We start from the raw sequence: 17745 nt of genomic DNA, 5'->3' as shown, positions 1-17745 counted from the left end.
GTTTGTATAAAAGCAGGCAGTGACAGACAGTAGCCATGGGGGAACTTGCATTTGTTCCAGTTCTGCCTCTTCCGGCGCCTGGTACGGTAACGCTCGATGTCAGGGATACTTACTGCAGGGTGGGAGGAAAATTAGATCGAGTCAGTCTTAAAGGGTGCAGTTGTTTAAAACCAGTGCAGTTTAACCAAGGGGCTGTGCTTGCTGGGCGTGCTTTACCTGAAACCTTATAGAGAAGGTAATGCTTGTACTTGATAAGAACATTCCTCAAGCAGGTTTCTTTAGTGGACAAATGATGATTTACCCGAATAAACAGTTTCACAGCAATGTGCTTACTTTGCTTAAAAGGGCAGATTTTTGTAATTTCACTAGGAAGGAAAGGAGGTCTGCTTCTCTTGAAAAATCTGCCTGCATAGCCCAGCAGATTGTCATCCTTCAGCACTTAAATCTGCCTTGACTGACAAAGTAGTCACTGTAAAGCCTTACACATAATAGTTATGCCCTTGATACTTCTCTTGTGTCTTCTGAGGACATAACCCTCTTCTGTGTACTGCTGTGCTCTGCCTGTCTTGCTTAGTCAGAAGCAAGACAACTTCTGACTTCTCGTAGCTCTTAAAGAGCTGGATTCCTGGAATTTACTTTAAAAAGATGACAGTACTAGATTTCAGTGTGTTTGGGGCAAAATGTACACACAAATATGTAGATAGGTGTGCATACTGATGCATACAGAAAATGCTGACAACTCTGTACATCTGGGATGGTAGATCAGATCAGGTCCAGATCAGATCAGGTCTATGGCACTAAAACTAACAAGTACACATTTCTCTGTATCATCTCTGCCAAAGCTCCTTTTGCTGTTGAAGTCCAACTTCTGTTGAAATTCTAGTGACTAAATGTATATTGCTAATAAATTATGTCTACCCCAGTATCTAATTATTTAGCAACAGTCAGGAAAGGACTGCCTGACATTTTAAGGTGTATGTTCTTTAAAAATTACCTTTTCTGACTCTGAGACTACTTAGGAAAACACTTTACCTAGTCAAGTTTCCTGTGTGCATTCAGTATTCATATCAAACTGAAAACTAACTTTAGTCTTTCCACCCCTTGTCCGCAAAAAAACATTTTGGTTAGATCTCACGTGTGCAGGACATAGAATGAAGAGAGCTGACCTGACCTTGTCCAAATGGCAGAACTAAATGCTTCTGAAAGTATCCTGAGATTGCATGTGTATATTATTTTCAGAACTCTTTTTGTTAACTCTTAATTACTTTAATCTAGCATATTTTTGTTAACACATTTAAGTATTTGTCTGGGTTTTGTTAGTTGAACTGATTGGGTTGGCTTGAATTACTGTGTTTGGCTGTGTTCCTCAGCTTGTTTTATGTGTTTTTCTTAAAAGAATTCTTCTCTTTCTTAAACTTTGCTTTTCAGTTTCATGCCCTGTTTCTTGGTGCTTATTATGAAGTTGGAAAGAAAAGGTCCAGTGATATGCTGTGGATAAGTGTGGGTTACGAGGGACAGACAGAAGTGCTTCTCTGCTGTTGCTTGAGGTTTCTGGTTATGGCTCTTACAAACATCCACAATTCTCCATCTGAATGGTAGCAAATTTTGAACTGCAGAACATGTGTAGTGAGTCTGGTGAGAGAGGTTCCCCCAGCACAAGCCTCTGCATCGCATGGGAATGGGACTGGATCTTTGTTGTTCATGGCTTTCCTGAATTTGCTTGTCATGCCTTGATGCTAGCTTCTTAAGATTCTTTTTTCCCCCCACAAATTCTGTCTTTAATGATTGTTGGGTTTGAAAACAAGAGAAACTCTGCTAATATTCCTATAATAAAAAGATCAGCAGCTGAGCAATGACTTCTGTTTTGAATTAACTGATGTTGGAGGATCCCTATGTGCCTTAGATGAGTTTTAAGAACTGCTGTGATATTGTGGTTTAAAAAAACCCCTATATATTTTTTTATAATTTTTGAAACAGAACATTTAAATAAGCCATTGATTTCCTATATTGATTTTAAAAGCCCATTGTAAGCAGTTGACCAAACCTAGATCTTTGTAATATCAGTGTATGTAGGACGTGGAAATCTTGGAGACTGTTAGTTCCTAAGTAGGTAGGTGGCCTTGACAGAGTGAGGATGTTCTGAAAAAACCCCCAACCAACCCTCAAACATTTTTGATCTGTGTAGAGTGCCTTTGCTCCCTTCTGCTTTGGTCTGTTCTGCATCCAGCTGAGAGATACTTTGAGGCCAATTAATTTTTGCAGCAGGATTTTGAAAACCTGCTAATGAAAAAAGCATGCATGCATGGTATGAAACAAATAACTACAATTGCAGTAGTTGGGAGTTTAGCAGGACATGAGTGGGCCAGGGTAGATATATGTTGAAGGAATCCAGGCTAACATTTACCTTTCTGGTTTCAGGAGGTTTTTTCACTCTTTCTTCCTCTTCTTTTGGATGCTTGTCTGTTTAGACCCTCCATCTAAGGCGTCCTAAGGGTTTTGAAGGGCACATGAGAACTTTATGCTTCAGGGTATAAGCCAAGCTTACAGTTGATAGGGATTAGGAAGAAACTTCACTTGAGAAGATGTTTTTCCATAATGTAGACTTTCTGACACGTTTTTCTAAAGCAGCTGTTACTGGCTTCTGAGAAAGATGGTGTACAGGAGAAGTGGGCCCTTTGTCTGATTCAGTATGTTATTTTCTCATCTCTAAATGTTCCCTAAAGCAAAGTCTTCAGATTTGTTTCTAGGGTATTGAAAAGATGTCATCTTTATCCCAAGGCATTGTGTTTAGACAGTTTCTAGGGGTTTTTTTTTTTTTGGAAACATTCCTCCTCTGCAGATCACAGTTGTGCTATTTGCCTTCCTGATGATTCTCTCCTTCACCTCAGTCACGAGACAAGGGATGTTTCAGCATTTCGTACTGGAGTGCCAGAGATGGTGTGGTCTGCTGGGGGATCCTCTGTTTGCACTCTATACTTAAGGATAAAGCTGCTTTTCTCTGCTGAGAGTACTCTGGGAAAGATTAGGCAGGAGGATGAATACCCCTTCCTTAAAATTCCTGAATTCCTGGGATTCTCTCCTCCTTAGTCCTGTATTGTGTGCTAGAGTGTATTGATCATCTCTCCTAGGATAGATAGATGCCTCCAGCTACAAAAGCTGAAATGGAGCAGATTTTGGGGGGCTGGTGATGAGCAGAAAAATGGAAAGTGTATGATTTTTATGTTATAGCAAATGAATATTTGTGGAGACAAAGTATTTGATCTTATAACAGAGGTTCACTTGAAAGAATCAAGGTTATGTTATGTCAATTTTCTCTTTGCCCTATATAAGATGCATTTAATTATTTCATGCTATCTCCTTCTATTCCAATTAATCTGTCATATATATTGTTGCTCAAATTAGAATAATTCTTTAATCAGCTTGTGTTATGCATGCCATAGTAGGCTAGAATAGGAAAGCTACTCCTAGCATACTGACGATGCATGTATTTTATTTGTTATTGTAATTTAAAAGTAAAATCAGAAATATTGATTTCTACTTGACTGGAGAGATGATTTAGTTTGAATATCAGACTGATGTTAATCAGGTGAGAATTAATTGAGTTGGAGGTATTAGATATTCAGTGATGTTAACTGAACCATGATCAATCTACAGAGAAGCTCTCTTTTGTACTGTGTCGGAAATATCAAATAGCTCATACTCCACAATGTAAAACAATCTCTTCATGTTCATGCTACTACTTCCTCTGGTTCATTAAATGCACCAGTAATCTGTTCTGTGCATACATACAATCTTCAAAGTAAAAGCTAATAAATCATAATTTAATACAAAATTAAAAACATAATAACTACCCCTAAAAATGTTGCTGGTAATGTTTTGGATCATTTAATGTTTTTGTACACATTCTACAAAGTTTTTAAAATTTTGCCCTTGTTTACATTTTAAAGGGAACTGTTTCTTCTTCCTTCTATCATCACCTCCAAATCCCCATTGTTACTTGGGCATCTTTTCTCCACTCAGTGGTACAGCCCCAGGAATGACCCAAACACCGGACAAAACTATTTCTTTTTTATTCTGTGCAGAGGGAAAAAACCTACCTCAGAATAAGCCTGGTCTGGATCATGATGCAAGTTGTGTTGGTTTGTTTTTTTTTTTTTCCTTATTTTAAGAGTGTGATAGCAGTATCATAAGTGTTGAGAAAATATAAATGGTGAGATAACACCTCTGTAGGACTTTCTCTTAAGTAGTAAGATTGTAAAGTCTTTAAATAAACGAGAGCCAGACCTGAGAGGATCAATTTATCTTGATAATGGGGAATATTTCATTTATTTTGTGTACAAGCACATCTGCAAAATAGATGCACAGTTATAATTGATAAAACTACAGTTCCAATATTATACGAAACGTACAACACTTCATAATATGAGCCAATATGAAAGTGCCAAGTATTTTTATAATCTGAATCTGCAAAAAATGAACTTTCAGAAATAGCCTTCACACTGCAAACAGTTCATACATTGAAAATAATGAGGGTGATTCCTTGGTGTTGTTATATCAACACAGTTTCCATGCAGCTGTTTGTCTGGAGATAAGTCCCACTTTTTATTCTTGTCTTGTTTTGCACATGGGAAGACTTGGATGTTTGCAGAAAGAAATAATTAAGTATCTAAAATTTTAAAATATTTAAAGAAAAAAAATCCTTTAAAAATCTGCTACAAATATTATCTGTTGCTCCCACAACTTTCAGTTTGTTTTTAAGCTTGGGGCAGGACATAAGAGGTTTTTTTCATGAAGTCTTTCCTTTGCAGACACATAACTGAAACTTCAGCAGTCCAGCACACCTATTCCACCATTTCATTTTGAATGCAGCACAGTGAAAAGACCAGCCTAATTCTGCTTGGGGGTGGGATGATGTTGTAAGCTACGCTTTCATCATAAATATGATGCCTTGTTTTTGTTGTCCACTGTTTGTAGTCCTGCAGACACTGAGATTAACAGTGTTAAATTTAACCTTGTCTGGTTTAATGGTGTGGAAGAAAATCATCATCTTTATTCAGCAGAGCTGTGCCTCTGTCTTATGCCAAATGTCGGTTTGTCCCTTTGACTCAAAATCCTACAAGTTTGTTATTTTTTGTCATACAGAGCAAATATTTCTTGAACCTATGAATATGTTCTAAAGTTAAAATGGGCAGCACCCTGGCTTTTTATCTCCTTTTTTTTAATTAGGACTTATATGTACCAGGACATCTGTTGGTGGACACCCACCAACTTTGTTGTAGCTTTCTGGTAATGTATCTGATCTTTTAAAAGTAATACTTTAGTGTGTATTGCATATGCCTGTCTGACTGCTTGGACAGACAGGGAAATAATTTGTCCACTCTTTATTCTGTGATAAATGAATAGTTAGCCAGTTTCACTTCAGTTTCCATCTGCTTCCCATATTGTCTTGCCGTAAAGTCATAAAACAGAGTTGGGGAAAAAGCAATTAAAAATACTAAAGAAAAGCATTCTTCTTAGATACTGTTTTTTTCAGCAAAGATTAGTATGGACTGTAAAGATCTTTGTAAACAAAGTGTTCTTTACCATGTCTACCTTCTAGCTATTTATCAAAGAAACCTTAATTAAAGAGTGCTCTGTAACTTAAAGAAGTTTTTAATCAACCATCAAATATACTGAGTCAGGCACTCAAAACTAATTCTTGATACCTACAACATAATTTGTATAATTCTGTATCTGAAGGGAATTATAGAAAGACTTGGAATAGGATTTTTATTAAAAAAAATTCATGTCTGTACAGCTTTATAGACAAATTAAGAAGGCTTTAAAAAGCTCTTTTTTTCTGTTCAGTGACTTTACATATGTCAGGATCTAATTTCTCCTAGTTCTCTGTGTCATGCTTTCCCAAGTAGGTAAGCTGAGATAGGGAGATAGGGAGACCCAGTGAAATCTGGCTCTTGGACCCAGGGCAGATCTGGAGGTGCTGTTCGGAGGACCAAACTCAGCAGCTTCCCTGAGCTGCTCAGGGCCAGAGATGCTCCCTGCTGAAGAGTCAGTCGTTGGAAGGACTCATTCATCTCTGGCCTCAGCCAAAAAGCCCTCCTGTCTGTCCCTGAAAATGTGGTCTCCCCATCACAGGCAGATCACCTACACATGCCAGCATGCTGTAGTGAGCAGGTGAGAACTGGCAAAACTGAGTTGCTCTGTATCCAGACATGGCTGTTCAGTTGTCAGAAGACCTCTGTCTTGGCAAAGCTACCTTTTGTCCTTACTTACTTGGTTGTGGCTGTAATGGCCAAAATGTAATGAGGTTTAAAATTCACTGAACTGTGACCAAACTCATTTTGGATTTGCCTTGCAAAAGAAATGCAAAGCTTTCTTCATGAGAGAGGAAGAAGAAATCCAGCCTCCATTCGGTGATGAGCTGTTCAGTAAAGTTTCTCTGAGCTGTAGCCTCGAGAAGAGATCTCTGCTCCGTGTGCATCCCCTTAGACAGAGCCTATGGCACAGAGAGGAGCCTGTGGGGTAACCTATGTCAGATATGATGTCATGAACCATGACTTCTGCAGGTGAAAGGGGGGGTCTGTAGTCAGTTTCCGTGGTAACTGGTAGGCACCTGCAGCTCGCTGACGCAGTAGTGGATCTGTCCTTGTCTGTGCACAGAGCAATCAGTGATGGACATATGTAGCTGTCCTAGAAAAGTCTTGGCAGAGGGTTGATTTTATGGAGGGCATGCCTTTTTTCCCTTTCCAACAAGGCATTTTCACTTCTGTTGTGTTGAGCTCTGTTCCTCAATTTATTTAGCTTGTATTTGGAAATATTGGGGATAACTTTTATTGTTTGTTTGAAACATATCTTTCTTTTGTGTTACAGTTCACAAGGAATTTGCAGACTGGCCCAAATTTACCTCCAGTTTTACTGCTGCTTGAGGTTCTGTTTTGGTAGCTTGCTGCTTGCAGGAAGAAAGAAAACATATCAGGCCATGAACTTGTAAAATCATGGAAAGTCATTTGCTAAAGTCATAAAGATTGGATCATACACAAGATTATGAAAATATAAATTCTGTTCTTTCTGTAATGTGCAGTGTATCAAGAAGAAGGTTTGTTTGGATTCTTTAGTGTTCTGATTACCCCTCAGCTGCTGAAGTGTTAAATCGCAATAGGTTTGTAATCAGACCCTGTGTATCTGCTCCTTTTGTGGTGTCTTGCTATGCATCCTGAAACTTTGGTCTACAATGCAGATATTGCCTGAGTGAAGAATGAGTAAGGATTGTCAGGATTACAGAGATGGAGATTAATTCTTGGTTTGAGATGTCTTGAACTACTGAGACTATTTCTGACATCATTCTCCAAACCAACAGTGTAAACACTCTGTGCTGCTCAACATTGACACATGTAATTTCATGACTTCACGAATCGTAGAATCATGAATCATAGCATCATAGAATATGCTGAGTTGGAAGGGGCCCATCAGGCTCATCAGTTCCAACTCCTGGCCCTACACTGAACACCCAATCACACCATGTGCCTGAGACTATTGTCCAAGTGCTTCCTGAACTCAGACAGGCTTGGTGCTGTGGCCACTTCCCAGGGGAACCTGTTCCAGTGCCCAACCAGCCTCTCTGGGTGGCTATCTTTTCCTGATAGCCAACCTAAACCTCCCCTGGCCCAGCTTTGTGCTGTTTCCTTGAGTTCTGTCACTGGTTATGAGTGAAGAGATTGGTACTTGCCCCTCTGTGAGCGAGACAAAGCACAGTTAAAAATAAAACAATATTCTCCAGACTCCTGGAAGGTTTCTGGTGAGTTTCTATAACTAAACCTGTCTTGCCCTCCTTAAGTGACTGCCAGACAGAAGAGATGGATAATGAAGTTTTGTGTGCTCATATAAGGATGTCTAATATGCTTTAACCTTCCTTCTTCCTCTCTGTTGTTAAGCATCAGTAATGTTAAAGCTAAACAGCTGGAAGCAGTTTTATCACTTTGCAACAGTGCCTGGCCATGTACCACAGGCAGGGCCTTCTGGAGCCAGGGAATGCTGGCAATTGCAGTTCAGGCTTTTTTTGTTCACTGGGACATCACGCCTTTAACCAATCAAGACTGGTAAGCTAACAAGTGAGAGGGACCTCCTGTTGTCTTCAGTGGTTTTTTACTTCACAGCTTCCAGGAGAAATGATTACTACTACAAAAAAAAACCCAACCCAAAACCTCAGCACAGCACTTAAAGAAGTGCCTGTCGAGAGTATAAATCAAACTGGTCACTAGACAGACCATAAGCTTTCAAAAGCTTTGGATGTTTTTCCTAGAAAAAAACAAAGGTCATTTTTAGAAATGTACTAATAGGTATGATTTTTCTGAGATGCTAATGTAGGAACAGTCAGGATAAACAGTCCAGGAAAGAACAGAAGAAATGTCAGATTCACCTTTGAAAACCAGAGAAACATTTTGATAACCTAATAACCCATTTGCCTTGTTCTGAGCTTACACAGCTTAGTAAACTTCAGCTGTCCAGGTGTTTCCTCATAGTTGTGCTTGTGCGTTTGGATGACTTTAAAACACGTAAATCTTAGAAATTGGGTGTGATTGTTAATAGATACCTTTAAACACAGGTTACAGTGTCTTCCCAGCTGGTAATTAACTGGTAATTAATTTAAACCCATTTTCTGCACACTTTCATCTGGTTTTCATGTAGGGTGTGGTGGAGTTGCCAGTGTGTAATGCTGGGTGCTGTATTTGAGCATGTTTTTTTAAGTATTCATCAATAAATAATACATTTGAAGTAGATAAGAAGTAAGTTCTTTGCAAAGTTTATGTCAATATAAGTGTGACTTAAATCTGTCATCAACACTTTCAGCAAACACTGCCTTTTGTTGTAAATTATTTTAGTGAAAGCCCAATTAATAACAGCTGTGGACAAGCAGATTAATCTCACCTAGGGTAATGCACAGGTAATGTGATTTACCTGTTGTATGATGTAGTACCATTAAGTTTTGATGTTACTAGATTAGCTGTAAATTTTGCTATGTGCAAAAAAATAACAATTCCTGTATGCCCTAAATTTGCTGGATATTAAATCACTACGAGGAAGACCTTAGAGGAGGAGAAATGGAATTCTGGAAGGGGATGCAGTAGGGGGGTACTTTGTTCTTATTCTGGCTCCTGGTTGATCTTGGACACATGGCTCTTTCTTTCTCTCTTTCTCTCTCTTTCTTTCTCTCTTTCTTTCTCTCTTTCTCTCTCTTTCTTTCTCTCTTTCTCTCTCTTTCTCTTTCTCTCTCTTTCTCTTTCTCTCTCTTTCTCTTTCTCTCTCTTTCTCTTTCTCTCTCTTTCTCTCTCTCTCTCTCTCTCTCTTTCTTTCTCTCTCTCTTTTCCATCTGCTAAATGTAGCTGATTACCTCTTAGCAGACCTCTTAGAACAGTTTGAAATCTCCTGATAGAAATAACAGCCAATTCTTATCTAGGGTTATTATTCAGTGAAACATCTGTACAGGGTGCTGGTAACAATGAGGCATAATTTTAGTTATGCCCAGATAAATGCCATGTCCTTAGCCATGATTTTGCTGTTCTGTTTTAGTATCTTACTGACTTGTTTTGAAGTCTTGAAATCCTTAAAACAGACCAGGTACTTTCACTTCATTAAGCAACTTCATTGTTCTTAAATGCCGGAGATCATGATCCCAGAAATGTACATGATAGCCCCAATTAGAGCATGTGAAAAGCAGGCACAAGAGTCATGGATTTGCTGCAAGAATAACTTCAGAAATGGTATTAGCAACAGCAGTACGTGTGTGAATGTGTTACATGATGAGGGGAGAATCCCAATTAAAGTGCTGTTGCTATGCAAGTGACAAAGACCTTGCAAACAGCATGAGAATCTAGGCCAACTATGGTTATATTAATAATAAATCAGATCTGGTCTGATACCTCCTACACATTGGGTTTTTTCACCTATTGTCATTTTTCTAACTTCAATTTAGTTTGTGTGGGCTTTTTTTTTCCCCAGCATTTACTAAATGCTGTCAAGAAACTGGTCTTCTGATGGTGGTGAAGTGTCGGCAGGAGAACACAGCACTGAAGGACTGTCTGGTTGGCCAGTAAGTCACTCATGAGTTTTTGCTGGGTTTTTGTGCATGGCCTATGCTAATCTAGAAATGTTAACTGTTCTGGAAAGGGTTGTGTAGGGTTATGGACTTGGATGTATTTTCTGAAAATGGTATCTTTGCTTTATTAAAACCGTGCTGGTCAGGACCCTAACTGACAAGATTTTATTTACCATATAGCTACAGAGACTCTCTTCTTGATTCACCTGGTGACAGATTTCAGCCCAGAGGACCTGTAGCCCTTTATTTGCTCTGGTACATCACAGATGTGGGGATAGGGGTACGCAGTGAAGTTCCTTCATAATCTGTTAGTGAGACAGGACAAGTTTGTTTTCATTTTGCTTCTGATTTTTAAGACTTAAGTCTGTCTTGAAAGTGTCCTGTTGTTGTGAACAGCAGTAGTTGTAGCAGTGGGAAATTGTTAGATGTAAGAGAGATCAACTCAATGCCATGGTGGATTGAAACATCTCTTTTGGAAGTTGTAATTCACCCCAGTGCCATTAGGCTGAAGTGTTAGATTCCTGAATTTGCCAGGGTGAAGGGTGGGGATTTTTTGAGTTTGACTGGGGAAAAAGGAGGTTGGTTTGATTTTTGGTGTGTCCTGCTCCCTTAAACCAGCAATTAAGATTAAAAATAAATGCCTTTTAACTACTGACAGTTATTCTCAAGTATTTAGGAACTGATGAATAAACATGTGCAGCCAGGCAAGAATTCAGGCCTAACTGCAGTCAGAACTTGCTGGAGTTACTCAGTTCTATTTGTCTGTACCTTCACCTTAAAAAAAAAAACAAAAAACAAACAAAACAAAATGCTTCTGACAGAAAAGGTTTATAGTGTTTGAATAGTTATATTTTAAAAAAATATGGGAGAAATGAATTTAATGTAATGATCAAGGACCTATATATCAACTGTTCAAGACATAACACTTGAACCTATTCCCAGTAGTTACTTGGGTGCATAAAAAAAAAAGTCAACTTCAGCAGCTTCCCATGATGAGGAGGGTAACTGCAAATGAATTCTTCAGCTGAACTTAAATACCTAATGTCTTTCCCTTTTTCTGCCTTTCCCCTTGATGGCTTCACTCCAGAGGCTTGAAAAGGATTATGCTTCAAGAGAGAACAGTATCATGACGGAGTACTTAGAGTTTACAAAGATAACTTTAACACTTAGGTACTTCATAAAAAAAAGTATTTTTCTGTTAAAGTCAGGCAAGTTTTCTTTGGGTGTGAAAAGAAGGTCAGTTATGAGTGGTACTCATGCAATATCTGCTCCATATTCCAAGAGAAAAACAATATATATTCCTTTGTCTTGTAGCTATTCTGATCCGTCATTCTATGAAGAATGCAAAGCAGAGTATTTGAAGCAAAGAGAAGAATACAGAGCAACTGGAATTAAGAAGAAAAGACAGAAGCTTAATCCAAATGTATAATTAAAACTTAAAATGAACTTTTCAAATTTCATATGCAACTTGGATTTCACTTGATTTAAACAGACTTAAATCATCTGTACCCTTCTGTGTGGAGTTTAACTGAAATACACAAGATGAATGGAGAATAAAATAACATCTGAAATTAAGAATTAATTTTAAATTTTTTTGTAGTTAAAGATCTAGAGCATGCTGTCACAGTTTGCAAGAGAAGTTGCAAAGGTGTGTTCCTCTATCTGGACTTGTGATTTTATTACCAGTGTACAATTTGGAGTTTACAATTCCAGAATGTCCATTTGGAGTTTAAAGCTTCTATCTAGTTATGTGAGCCAGGCTACATAAAAAACTTAAGGGTGAATAATTTAGATTGTATTAACTGATCACAGATTGGGTATACATTAAAGTTGGTCTCTTAGCCATCACCTGAAGCTGAGTGTGTATGAAGATGCACTTGCTAGAAGAGGAGGGTGGCAAATGCAGAAGAGCTGCTCAGACTGGTGTGAATTACTCTTTTCATCAAAATGGTGTCGGATGAGAGCCTGGTAGTACTTGTGCCTGCACTGTGACACATTTTTAAGTCTACACTGTGACTCACTTTTAAGTCTACGCTGTCAGAAGGGATGGATGCCGTATGCTTGTGCACGGCCCGACTGACCATTTCAGCTCTAGATGAGGCAGTAATCTCATCCAGGCCTTCCTTGAGAACAGGGAATAAGATGCCATGCTTCAGGAGTGAGCAGTGACCACACTTGCAAAATTATTCCAGGCAGAGGTGAGTAAACAACTAAACCAGGCACCTAAGATGCAGAACTCTGTAAACCAGAACTAAAATGCACTTAGTTCTCTTGCAGGAACTAAGTGTAAAGCAAGTGCCTAATTTAAAAAGAGCACATAAAGGATCTTTTCGTGTAGTGATACTTGAAGCTGCTTAATTATAGAACTCTCAAATGCTTAAATGTCTTCACTAGAGCTACTAATATAAAGTTTTACAAACTATCTTGGAATATCCTCCAAGCATTCTGAAATAAAAATAAATTCTTTACAAGGAAAGGCTGCACTTAAAATTTGGTAACTTTAATGCCCTGATTAAAGAAAAAAAATTTTGAGGAAGGAATGGGATTTGATACTGTTCCATTAGAAGAGGCAACATTGTACTTGTTTATTTTAATACTGTTTCACCACACACACAGTATTCTTCTGAAGCTATTCAAGAAGGAAACTCAGACTGACGCATGTATATAGAGGATTTCATGCTGCAGGTTAGTCATTGCCCTTTATTCTGTGCCTTTTACTGAGTAATCATTAATAATGTTGCTTCTGCAGATTGGGTGGAGGACTGGGGAACACTTGCAAATGGGAAAGATGTGTAGCATTCTGCCTTGTTAGGCAAACTTAAGTGGCACTCAGCTCTAACCTTGAAATAGCTTATGTGGAACAGAGTCCTACACATGTTCTTGGCTTCTTAGCTCAAGCATTTTGGAAAAGAAAAATATTCCCAATGAGTTGTTTTGCTGTATGTATTTTTAAAAGGAGGAAATTTGAGGTAAAGGGTGAAATGTGTGACTGTTCTGTTATCCGACTATGAAAATCTGCTGTATTTTCAACCTCTGGAAAGGCAGCCTGGGTGTTTGTTAAGTGTTGGCAAAAGCCCTGCCGCAGAGGATTGGCGTGGGAGTGAGCATTCTCGTAGGGGCACTGCTGGGTGCTGCCAGTGGTGTGTGCCTGCACTGAGAGCTCACCTGGGTCATACTCAGCTATGACTCAGGTCTGAGTCAGACAACAGCACCAGTAGAAATTGTGTGCAGCAGGTGAGGGGGACCCCCAGTGCAGTGACCAGGATTGCAGGGGAGGAATGAATGCGTCGAATGGAAAAAAGCCCAAGTGAACCTGCAGGTATTGCTCCCCACCCTTTGATACAGGCTGTATGTGAACAACAGCCATAACTCACATCTGCACTGATCTGCACACCTGAAATTCCATGAACTGGATGGTGCTGTCAGCCATTTATTTCTCTTTTCCTACATCTGGATTATTGCAGCTCCTCTGTTTGCCCTAGGATGCACTCAGAGCAAGGATTGGCCCTTGGATCAGGCATCAGCTTCCTCTGTAATATACCCTTAGCCTTAATGTGATGTTCCCTAGTTTTGAATTCTTGGTTTCACACCTTTCATTTTGTTAGTATGTTGTGCATATCCTGTACTTGAATTGCATTTACATCTTTTATTAAAGTTTAAATGAAAGAATGAATACCATGACATGACAAACTCATACCACTAAATTACTTTCATTTTTGGTTTTGTCTCAGCTGCAAACTCTCCTTCCTACTCAGGTTAACTGGAGGCAGCCCTAGATTCTAAGCAATGTAAGGAAACACCAGTACTATTGGCAAAGTCTTCAGCTGTGCTGCAGCAGGGAACTGGAAGTTTGAGTATTTTTTAAAAACCGCTTTTGTTTTGTCAGAAGTTACTTGTGACTGATGAGAGGGTACAACTGTGGAAGCCTGGCTTGTCTTAACCCCCTCAGCCCCTCCACCTCCCAACTATACAAAATGTGGTAACTGCCTGTACTTACAGAGAGCAGCCAGCTCTTGGTGATGAGGCAGGGAGCTGTACAGATGTGCAGTACTTCATCTGGCCATCTCCTGCTAAGGGATTGCAACTCTAATTAATGGTCCCTAGATACTTTTCTTTTTTGGTAATTTTGAAATAAATGATTCTTACACATTATTATTATTCTGCATAGGAGTAAACAATTAGGAATAATTATGAATTATTCTACGTGTGTCTCCAGTGTTTTCAAGGTAATTTATCTATATAGAAAGGTGGCAGAAGTGTACAGGCAGGAACAGCCAAAGTCTGAAGCATGGCAATATCCCTCACCCATCATAGTTAATATTTGAGTAAAAGCATCTGACGTTTTCTAACATGACCTTCTAAAAAATGAAGGTGGCATTACCAAGTGTTTACCAGCCCAGTTTTAAGCCTGCCTGTTACAGCTTGTGCAGCTTCTGTAAAGTTGCAGGGCTTTCACTATGGCTGTATGATGATCCTGCACCCCTTGCTTGCCCCTTGTAATGGCAACCACGTGCTCAGCCAGCTTCAAACCCTCCCCTGGCAAGGCGCTGATGATTGCCATTGATGGAGTAAGGCCTTAAAGGTCAAAGGCTGAACACCCTTGCACAGCATCTGTCGCTGTTCCTGCAGCACAGGGCCTATCTGTCCTCTTCAGAATACTTGGCAAGCACCCAAGACACTCCCCATTTTTTACTGGAGGCTGCACTCTCTTGGTGTATTAAAGGTCTCTTCAAACTGCTGAGGGAAGCACGCTACACATAGAAGACCTGAGAGGAAGGAGGGAGAAGGTGCCTTATACTTCCTTAAAAGTTTGCCTTCACAGAGTGAAACGCAAACTCAGAAGGAAGGTGAGGGGCAGTTTGTAAGGCACAGGGTTTTCAAAGGGGAGTGGAACAGCCGACCACTGCAGTCTGAGATATCACCCAGAGATTAACCTGCAAGCCAGAAACCCATTCTGCTCCACATTTAGTACAGCCATACTCCTCCTCAGGTAATTCCTGCAGGTAATTCCTGTGGCCTGTTTAGTCTGCTGATCAAAAAATGGTCAAATACACTTGGAATGTAAGTGTTCCACCCAGATAAAATTCAGTTCAGTAACAGTAAACATCTGGGAGTTTCTTGCATGCTTCTCCGTAGATCAAACAACCATACTAAAACATGATGATCTTACCACTTTAATTACTGTATCTTAATGTTTGACTTGCCCTCTTCCATCTTAAAATACAATTAAATTCATTTTGCTGGACACTGATCTCGCAGGATGGTTTTTCTTTAAATGGTTCAGCTGCAACTCAGTTAAAGTCAGCGTTTACTGCTGATCATAAAAAAATAAAATGCTTTCCTACACTGTCTTGTGTTCATACAATTGCACATAGTAACATCGCTCTCCCTGAAGAAAGGGGCAAAAGTCTGACTTCTCAAGACCTCAAAAAATAATCCAAAAAACATTTCAAACCCCCACATGCCCTTTTTTATACTCAAACTACATAAAAAATCAGGGAAATACCTTACACCTCTGCAACCACTGTTCTTCACAGGGCCTGTCTGCAGATCAGAAGACAACACAGGTGTCAGTCAGGTACCAGAGCTCTTCACTCTTCCCTTACCAGGCCACAGCATCATTAAAGCTACAGGTGTCTCAGCACAGGAGTGTCAAAGTCTGCTGCAAGTTGGTTTTGGAAGAAAATTCAGTCTGTTTTATCCCACTAGTACAGTGTTCATGTGCTACTTACATAGCCCTGTGTTTTGTTACTTGGAGCAGGTATTGTTTTACTGTAACTCCACCATATGTCTCATGGTGCTCTTGTCTTTTTCCAGCTGTAAAAATTGGACAGTGCATCACAGCTAATTTGAGGCTTTGCTTTCTTCAATATGGCTAGTCCTCATGTAAGGAAAACTGATCAATTGTACACCACAAAACTGGCAGGGAAACTTTAAATGATCAGATTATAAAAATACTTAAAATTAACCAAACAGAGCAAGTTTACATATAAGTTATTAGAAGGTTCATCCAACTCACCAAATACCTAAATACATATTCATCAGGTCAGATGCCATATGCTCATTTAAATGTGCAGAGCAACAACCTCCTCCTGCTCCAAAAGCTGGCTTTCATTTCTGTTAAATGGAGTTAGTGCTTTCCTAAATTAAAAAATTCAGGAAATAGTGGGCTGGGGGAGGTTTTAAAATGTTCAATGTTTGCATTCAAGTTAAAATCTTCTTGGGGTCATTTAACATAATTATTTGAGAACTTTGGTCCTTACTATATGCAATTTTACAGTTTTATGTAACACATGCACACAAACACCAGAACCCTGTTACTACAGCTACTTCTGCATGTAATTTGCTGTCACTTTGATGAAAAGATTTCACTTCTGAAAATGGAAAAAGCACTGTAAGCCACTAGTGGCATGGATTTAAATGACTTTCCCATCTTCAGTCAAAATCTGATTGTAAGCTTCGGACCAACAGATGCTTCACCAGCCAGCGAGCTCCCAAGTGACTCCAAATCTGGAGACTTCCTTTTCAAATGTTACAGCTTGGACATGGCAGTGAGTGATTGGATTGGAAATGCTGCCTGCAGCAAGCTCTCCAACATCAGTCCCTCTTCTCCCCAGTTAGCCGCAGTGCTCCTGAAGTCCCTCAGCAGACACTGCTGCTCCTTTCTCCAGCACGGGAAGAAGCACAGAATATAAACCAAGGGTCAAATGCAAAACCTGGAAATTCTCAGGCTCTGTACAGAAAAGCTTAATTTTAATTTTGCACAGGACAGGCTGACTGGGAACCTTTTGACACAAGTAGTCAAAGCACCACAGCTTAAGGTAACTAAAGCCTTCAGGTTTCAACATCCAGGAGGATACTTTTCCCAGAATATGCTGAAGCAGGCTACAGCACATGGCTGATTTTTTTCCTTGAATCAAAGTGGATGAACCTCAAATCTAATTGCTTGTATTTGGAATAACATTTATACACAATAAAGGAATTAAAACTTCAGTAAAAAATTTTGTGCCAAATACGGAAAGGAGATTTGTTAGTGAAGCCAATTTCAAACAAAAATAAATTTATTTAATATCTTACACAGTAGAATTCCTTCATTGCACAAATCATGTTAATGCTCGTTGGATATTACATTCCTTAATAAAAAACCTCTGTAATGTTGAGGTGGGGAACCCCAAAAGTAAGCTACATTAGAACTAGGTACCATATAGCTTATGCAGCCACATGAAATGTTTTCTTTGTTATTACATAGGTAGTTGGTTCTATCAGCTAACACCTAGTGACTTGGATTTGTTTTATGCATATTGGATTTTGTTCTATTACTTTCCAAGAGATTGTACTCCCCTGAGTCAGCTGTGTTCATTGGTCAGAAAAAATTCCAGGATCTGACACCATTTCCATTAATCACAGACAAGCCAGTATACGTGAGCAAGATAATAGAAAGATAAAAACAATATCTGGTGAATGGGAAACATTATTTATGTATGCTGTTTGTACTATAGGAGAAGATACCTGGAAGGCATTTTTTTGCCTTTGATAGACAAAGCGAAAGATGGGCTCTGTCTGAAGTACTTACTGTGCAGGGAAGAGTGTCTGGAACCACACAGGTCACGTAGCACCCTTGTAACACTTCTACAGCCCACCATTACTATGGC

The 17745-nt window shown here is 39.3% G+C and overlaps 1 protein-coding gene across 3 annotated transcripts in view; it reads left to right on the top strand.

The window, feature by feature from the left end:
* The window catches only part of CMC1 (C-X9-C motif containing 1), a 46684-nt gene extending 31346 nt beyond the window's left edge, over positions 1-15338 (top strand). Inside the window, exons 3-5 of one of the 3 annotated variants that reach the window (XR_007203156.1) lie at positions 9997-10087; positions 11408-12291; positions 12710-15338. Coding sequence is in view for 1 of the 3 variants with exons in the window: in XM_048301500.1 (XP_048157457.1) it covers positions 9997-10087; positions 11408-11522 (206 nt within the window). In the remaining 2 variants the exon portion in view is untranslated. Of the gene's footprint in view, positions 1-9996; positions 10088-11407 lie in introns of all 3 variants that reach the window. The other 2 variants (XR_007203155.1, XM_048301500.1) reach the window with 2 other exon arrangements.
* Positions 15339-17745: the final 2407 nt, after the last annotated feature.

This window comes from Corvus hawaiiensis, chromosome 1 (genome assembly GCF_020740725.1).
Source record: "Corvus hawaiiensis isolate bCorHaw1 chromosome 1, bCorHaw1.pri.cur, whole genome shotgun sequence".
Classification (NCBI taxonomy): Eukaryota; Metazoa; Chordata; class Aves; order Passeriformes; family Corvidae; genus Corvus; species Corvus hawaiiensis.
This window is presented reverse-complemented; position numbering and strand designations above follow the sequence as displayed.